The following is a 7,977-nucleotide window of genomic DNA, read 5'->3' as shown; positions in this document are numbered from 1 at the left end:
AGCAGAGACCCTAGAGAATAAAATGGCGGTCATTGCAACTTTTTATCTCGCATGGTATTTGCGCAGCAATTTCTCAAACACATTTTTTGGGGGGAAAAAAAAAAAGAAATTTCATGCATTAAAAAACAAAAACAAGAAAAAAAAAAAAAAAAAAAACACACAGAAAAGTAAATCCTTTTTTTGCATAATGTGAAAGAAGTTACACTGAGTAAACACCTAACATGTCACACTTCAAAATTGCACGCGCTCGTGGAATGGCGCCAGACTTTGGTACTTACTCACCATAGGGAACACTTTAAAAATTCTTACAGGTTACATGTTTTGAGTTAGAGGTGGTCTAGAGCTATAATTATTGCTCTCGCTCTAACGCTCGTGGCGACACCTCACATGTGTGCGACTTACGTACGTGTTCGCTTCTGCGAGCGAGCACAGTGGCGCTTTAAATGTATTTTTTTTTTTTTTTTTTGTTAATTTTACTCTTTTCTAGTTTGATGCTTTTTTTACGTTTTTTTTTTTTTTGGAATCACTTTTTTTCCTATTTCAAGGAATATAAACATCCCCTGTAATAGGAATAGCGACAGGTCCTCTTTAAAGTGAGATCTGAGGTCTAAAAAGTCTCCAGATCTCACCTCTAGGCTGGGAAGCCTGAAAAAAAAAAAAAAAAAAAACACAATGAATCCTGGCTTGCCAGCCGAGGCAGAGGCATTTTTTCAAATTATGACATCACTCCCGGCCTCCGGACGATCATAAAGACACTCCAGGGACCATCTGGCCCGCCGGAAATCTCTATGGTCAGCATCCAGCGCCGGGAGGTTCCTTCTCCAGTTCCGCAATGGCAAGAGCGAGCTGGGAGAAGCACTGGAGGGCGGTGGGAGGGGCCTCCCTTCCCCCCTCCCGTCTGTAAGAAAGATCAAGCAGCTGAACAGCTTCTATGATCGTTCTTATGGTGAAGGGAATCGCCAGCTGGAAAAGAAGATATCAGAACGATGTCTGTGACTGCACCGTCATTCACATATCACCGCTCAAACCCAACGTCGTCATATGACATCGGGCAGGCAGGAAGCGGTTAATGAACATGTTATACTTACCTGCTTTGTGTAATGGTTTTGCACAAAACAGCCCTGATTCTCCTCTTCTGGGGGTCCCATGCCGGCGCACTCCCGGCTCTTCTCCCCCCGCCAAGTGCCCCCCGCAGCAAACTGCTTGCTTCTGAGGGCATTTGTGTGGGCTCAAACCTGAGTGTAGTGTTTGGATGGGGGAGCTGCACACAGGATTTTTAACTTAACGCAGAGAATGCATTAAAATAAAAAAAATAAAAATGAACTACCTTTTAGAAGCTCTTTACGATGTCAGTTTCCATATTGATGGGTTTTATCCAGATAAAAATTATTAAATCAGGGATGAGATATACCAAACACAAGTACGAAAATCAAAGAAAACAAAAAAAACACACATCTCACCATTGAGATGTTCGAGCTCCTGTGCTTTACGGTCGTTCGTCCGAACTAAATCCCTCTTCTCGGCATCCATCGAATCTTTATTTCTAGTCAGCTGACTCTGCAAATAGAATTACAGGAAAGATTATAAACCATACAACTGATTCACAGTAACCAATCATTTGAGCCCCGGAAGGTTTTACCCCCTTCATAACCATATCCAGAACTGCGCTACTTGAACTGGTAATTGCACGGTCATGCAACACAAATTGAGCTTTCTTTTGGTGGAATTTGATCACCACTAGTTTATTTTTTGCAATATACACAAAAAATAAAAATACATTTTAAAAAATGAAAAATTTTATATTTATATATTTTTTCTTACTTTCTGCTATAAAACCACCAATAAAAAAAAAACAAAAAAAAAAAACAAAAAACACATTCCTTCAAACTTTTGGCCAAAATATATTTTGCTACATGTCTTTGGCAAAGAAAATCCTAATAAGTGTATATCGATTGGTTTGTTTGAATGATATAGCATCTACAAATTATGGGATATATACTGGAGTTCTATACATTTTTTTTTTTACAACAATGGCGGTGATTAGCGACTTATAATGGGACTGTGATAGTGCGGCGAAAAATCTGACACTAACTGACAGCCTTTGGTGATGTGAGCTCTGTGATCGTTCACTGAGTCTTAATGTCAGAATATATCAGTACAAGCAAGCCGATACACTGACAGATCTGCATGACACCATGGATCTGCTGATCACTAGTGCAATGTTTTACAGGCTCCTGCAACAAAAAATAATAAACGCACATTTTTATTTTTTACCTGCAAGTCGTTTTTTTTTTTTTTTTTTTTAATAACAAACATACTTGCCTACTCTGTGCAATGGAATTGCAAAGAGTGGCCGCGAGCCTCCCCTTTTAGAGACCCTCGCCAGCGCTTCTGGCCCCTCCCCTCTGTCCAGTGCCCCAATGGGAAACTGCTTCCCACAGGGGGCACTAATGCGAGCTTGCACCAAAGCCCTGCCTCTATTAAAACAGACAATGGGACTCGGTCCTGCCCCCCGCCTCACTGGCTTTGACTGACAGCACTGGGTTGCCAATGGCTCCCGATGCCCCAACAAAGCCAGAGAGAGAAGAGCTGCAGACGTCCCCGGGTGCAGGATCAGATGAGGGCACAGGTAAATAAAAGGAGGGGTGAGGGGGGGGGGGTGGGGGATGCTGACACCTAAACATTTTTTTTACCTTCATGCAAGGAATGCATGAAGGTAAAAAATGTTTAGGCTTTACAGCCACTTTAACACCAAAGAACAACCCAAAATAAAATTCTCCTGATCCTGATGAACGCGGTGATACCACATGTGCGGGTGTTCGATGTTGTCTGTACTCGGAGTACAGCCCAGAAACAATCGTGTCCATTGTGCATATTTTTTATGCTACATAAAACAGATACCAATAAAAAAAATTATATATATTTAATTTTTTTTAATTAGTGTTTAGGTGTCAGCATCCCCCGTCGCCCCTCCTTTTATTTACCCGAGCCCTCATCCAATCCAACAGCCGGGGAAATTCTGCTGACCGCGACCTTTGAACCCAACACCAACCCCAACACCAACCCCAACACTAACCCCAGCAAACCTTGACTTTTTTTGTTTTACAAACTTTGGTTTACATTTCCATTGTATTACATTGTATCGTCTTACAAAAAGATGATACAATGTATGATAATGTATATAAGAATACAATGCGTCTTTACTTTCATTCAGAAAAGGCAGTAAACACAGGGGCGGGCTCACAGTGTTCATTGTGACAGCAAATCAGATGCTATCACAGCGATCAGCTGACCTGAAACCGACAGTTCCGGGTCCTGAGGCTCTCAGTGAGACCCCGGTCTCTGTGTGGAACACTCCCAGCACAAAGGGAGGTACGCATATAAATGTGGCCCTACAGAAAAAAAACCCCAGTGCAGTGGGGACTCCTATGTGTTATGTTGGCAGGAAAGGGTTAAAGCAGAGCTGGGGGTACCAGCTTACCACTTCCGTTCTGAGCGCCGTGGACAAGGAAGTTCTCCTCCCTCCCCCCTGCAGTCTTCTGGGACACTGACAGGTTCTAGAAGACGGCATCCACCACTCATGATGCTCAGCGGGCACCTGGCTGTGAAGAAGCTGCCACAGCCGGGTGCCCATAGCAGAGATGCCGGGGAGCGAAGACAGCGGGTGAGACCGACCGGGGTGATCACACCGCTGGATCGTGGGGCAGGTGAGCGATTGTTTTGTTTTTTGTAGCTGCTGACATTTATTTTTTCGCAGGTGGTGGGAGCTCCTCTATAAGGATTGGTAAAGCTGTTATATGGAAAGAAGAATTCCAGCAATTCAATGTTACAAATTACCTGTAAGGCCAAAAGCCGATGATTGGAGGTCTCCATGTCTCTCATCTTCTCACTGATTTCTTTCTGCTCCTCAACTGAAAAACAAACAATGTATCAGTTATAGGAATGATTTCCTGAGTGATGAATAATGCAGCGAAGATGGACGAGACGCGGAGGAGGAGGAGACGCGGAGGAGGAGGAGACGCGGAGGAGGAGGAGGAGACGCGGAGGAGGAGGAGGAGACGCGGAGGAGGAGGAGGAGACGAGGAGGAGGAGGAGGAGACGAGGAGGAGGAGGAGACGAGGAGGAGGAGGAGGAGACGAGGAGGAGGAGGAGGAGACGAGGAGGAGAGGAGGTGGAGGAGGAGACGAGGAGGAGGAGGAGGAGACGAGGAGGAGGAGGAGGAGACGAGGAGGAGGAGACCGAGGAGGAGGAGGAGACGCGGAGGAGGAGGAGACGCGGAGGAGGAGGAGACGAGGAGGAGGAGGAGGAGACGAGGAGGAGGAGGAGGAGACGAGGAGGAGGAGGAGACGAGGAGGAGGAGGAGGAGACGAGGAGGAGGAGGAGGAGACGAGGAGGAGGAGACGAGGAGGAGGAGACGAGGAGGAGGAGACTTACTTTTCTTATTGAGCTGCTCCTGTAGGTTCTGACACTCCTGGGACTCGGAGACGAGGCGCTCCTGGCTCTGGGTGAGACGTCTCTCGATATCGAAGTATTGTTGTTCTGGGAAGAGGAGGAGACGAGATCAGCAGAGAGAAAACACCTGTGAGGTCATAGTGAACCTTCTCTGTCACCATACCATCACAGGGGGACTTGTGACAGCAATGACGTTAAGATGCAAAAAAAAAAAAAATTTATCTAAGAGAAATATTTTTAAAGCCCCCCCCAATATAAATCCCCAGTGACAAGCGGCCCTACGGGAGGGGGGGCCCGGTGACAGGCGGGGGGGAGGGGGACCCCGGTGACAGGCGGCCCTTCGGGGGGGAGGGGAGGGGGACCCCGGTGACAGGCGGCCCTTCGGGGGGGGAGGGGGACCCCGGTGACAGGCGGCCCTTCGGGGGGGGGGAGGGGGACCCCGGTGACAGGCGGCCCTTCGGGGGGGAGGGGAGGGGGACCCCGGTGACAGGCGGCCCTTCGGGGGGGGGGGGGGGGACCCCGGTGACAGGCGGCCCTTCGGGGGAGGGGGGACCCCGGTGACAGGCGGCCCTTCGGGGGGGGGAGGGGGGACCCCGGTGACAGGCGGCCCTTCGGGGGGGAGGGGGGACCCCGGTGACAGGCGGCCCTTCGGGGGGGGGGAGGGGGGGACCCCGGTGACAGGCGGCCCTTCGGGGGGGGGGAGGGGGGACCCCGGTGACAGGCGGCCCTTCGGGGGGGGGGAGGGGGGACCCCGGTGACAGGCGGCCCTTCGGGGGGGGGGGAGGGGGGGACCCCCGGTGACAGGCGGCCCTTCGGGGGGGGAGGGGGGACCCCGGTGACAGGCGGCCCTTCGGGGGGGGAGGGGAGGGGGACCCCGGTGACAGGCGGCCCTTCGGGGGGGGGGGAGGGGGGAACCCGGTGACAGGCGGCCCTTCGGGGGGGGGGGGAGGGGGGACCCCGGTGACAGGCGGCCCTTCGGGGGGGGGGGGGAGGGGGGGACCCCGGTGACAGGCGGCCCTTCGGGGGGGGGGGGGGGGAGGGGGGACCCCGGTGACAGGCGGCCCTTCGGGGGGGGGGGAGGGGGGGACCCCGGTGACAGGCGGCCCTTCGGGGGGGGGGAGGGGGACCCCGGTGACAGGCGGCCCTTCGGGGGGGGGGGGGGGGGGGGAGGGGGACCCCATTATCACAGCGGTGTCCTGTACAGTGGGGGTCTCTCTCTCTCTCTCTCTCTCTCATACCGGAGTCCACTTTGTACTTCTCATGCCGGGACTTCATGGCGTCTATCTCGGCCTGTTGCTCGGACAGGAATCTCTCCAGCTTGCTGTGGACGGATTTGGGTAGTTTGGCCATCTCCGCCTTCTCCAGAACTTGCTGCAGAACAGCCGCCATCTTCTCCCCTCACCGACCCGCCAACCGAGCCCCACACAACACAAGTACGAGGGGGCGGGGACACAGGTCACGTGTACCGTGACTTCACTTCCGCTTCCGCTAATAGACTTCCCACAATCCCACTCTCTGTCCGGCCAGGCTCCGCCCTGCAGGAGGTCCAATTCCGGTCAGACCACGCCCCTAAAAGGCACAGTCTCTGCAGTCCGCCCCCGAAAAACCCGACCAATCAGGAGAGAGAACAACACAGCTCGCTCCGCCCTATGGAGCCAATCAGAACTGAGAGCGCGGTCTAGAAAGAATTCTGCCGAGCCAATCAGAAGAGAGAGAGCGCGGTTTAAAATAAAACTCTCCCCCCCCCCCACACCATGGGGGTCCTCCCTCCCCCCCCACTCTACACCATGGGGGTCCTCCCTCCCCCCCTCTACACCATGGGGGTCCTCCCCCCCTCTACACCATGGGGGTCCTCCCCCCCTCTACACCATCTACACCACGGGGGTCCTCCCTCCCCCCCCTCTACACCACGGGGGTCCTCCCTCCCCCCCCCGTACACCACGGGGGTCCTCCCTCCCCTCCTACACCACGGGGGTCCTCCCTCCCCCCCCGTACACCATGGGGGTCCTTCTTCCCCCCGTACACCATGGGGGTCCTCCCTCCCCCCGTACACCATGGGGGTCCTCCCTCCCCCCGTACACCATGGGGGTCCTTCTTCCCCCCGTACACCATGGGGGTCCTCCACGGGGGTCCTCCCTCCCCCCCGTACACCATGGGGGTCCTACTTCCCCCCGTACACCATGGGGGTCCTCCACGGGGGTCCTCCCCAACCCGTACACCATGGGGGTCCTTCTTCCCCCCGTACACCATGGGGGTCCTCCATGGGGGTCCTCCCTCTCCCCTACACCATGGGGGTCCTCCCTCCCCCCGTACACCATGGGGGTTCTCCCTCCCCCTCTACACCATGGGGTTCCTCCCTCCCCCCCCCTACACCATGGGGGTCCTCCTCCCCCCCCCTACACCATGGGGGTCCTCCCTCCCCCCTACACCATGGGGGTCCTCTCCCCCCCCCCCCCCACTCTACACCATGGGGGTCCTCCCTCCCCCCCCTCTACACCATGGGGGTCCTCCCTCCCCCCCCCCTACACCATGGGGGTCCTCCCTCCCCCTCTACACCATGGGGGTCCTCCCTCCCCCCCCCTCTACACCATGGGGGTCCCCCCTCCCCCTCTACACCATGGGGGTCCTCCCTCCCCCCCTCTACACCATGGGGGTCCTCTCCCCCCCTCTACACCATGGGGGTCCCCCCCTCCCCCTCTACACCATGGGGGTCCCCCCTCCCCCTCTACACCATGGGGGTCCTCCCTCCCCCTCTACACCATGGGGGTCCTCCCTCCCCCCCCTCTACACCATGGGGGTCCTCCCCCCCCCTCTACACCATGGGGGTCCTCTCTCCCCCCCCTCTACACCATGGGGGTCCCCCCTCCCCCTCTACACCATGGGGGTCCTCCCTCCCCCTCTACACCATGGGGGTCCCCCCTCCCCCTCTACACCATGGGGGTCCCCCCTCCCCCTCTACACCATGGGGGTCCTCCCTCCCCCTCTACACCATGGGGTCCTCCCTCCCCCCCTACACCATGTGGGTCCTCCCCCCCCCTCTACACCATGTGGGTCCTCCCCCCCCCTCTACACCATGGGGGTCCTCCTCCCCCCCTACACCACGGGGGTCCTCCCTCCCCCCCTCTACACCACGGGGGTCCTCTCTCCCCCCCTTCTACACCACGGGGGTCCTCCCTCCCCCCCTCTACACCACGGGGGTCCTCCCTCCCCCCCCGTACACCACGGGGGTCCTCCCCTCCCCTCCTACACCACGGGGGTCCTCCCTCCCCCCCGTACACCATGGGGGTCCTTCTTCCCCCCGTACACCATGGGGGTCCTCCACGGGGGTCCTCCCTCCCCCCCCGTACACCATGGGGGTCCTCCCTCCCCCCGTACACCATGGGGTTCCTCCCTCCCCCCCGTACACCATGGGGTTCCTCCCTCCCCCCGTACACCATGGGGTTCCTCCCTCCCCCCGTACACCATGGGGGTCCTTCTTCCCCCCGTACACCATGGGGGTCCTCCACGGGGGTCCTCCCTCCCCCC

General features: G+C 56.0%; 1 protein-coding gene across 1 annotated transcript; it reads right to left on the bottom strand.

Moving 5' to 3' along the window:
* Positions 1-1,460: 1,460 nt before the first annotated feature.
* Positions 1,461-5,961, bottom strand: LOC141102598 (nucleoprotein TPR-like; the record flags this gene model as incomplete). The annotated part of the gene is given in 4 exon segments (XM_073591500.1): positions 1,461-1,557; positions 3,838-3,911; positions 4,435-4,539; positions 5,691-5,961. Coding segments are annotated over 4 exon segments (427 nt in total), but the record flags the coding sequence as incomplete, so codon positions are not given.
* Between the last annotated feature and the right edge of the window lie 2,016 nt (positions 5,962-7,977).

This window comes from Aquarana catesbeiana, linkage group LG07, assembly GCF_042186555.1.
Source record: "Aquarana catesbeiana isolate 2022-GZ linkage group LG07, ASM4218655v1, whole genome shotgun sequence".
Lineage (NCBI taxonomy): Eukaryota > Metazoa > Chordata > Amphibia > Anura > Ranidae > Aquarana > Aquarana catesbeiana.
Note: the sequence above shows the minus strand (reverse complement) of the source record. Positions and strands in the feature narration are given on the sequence as shown.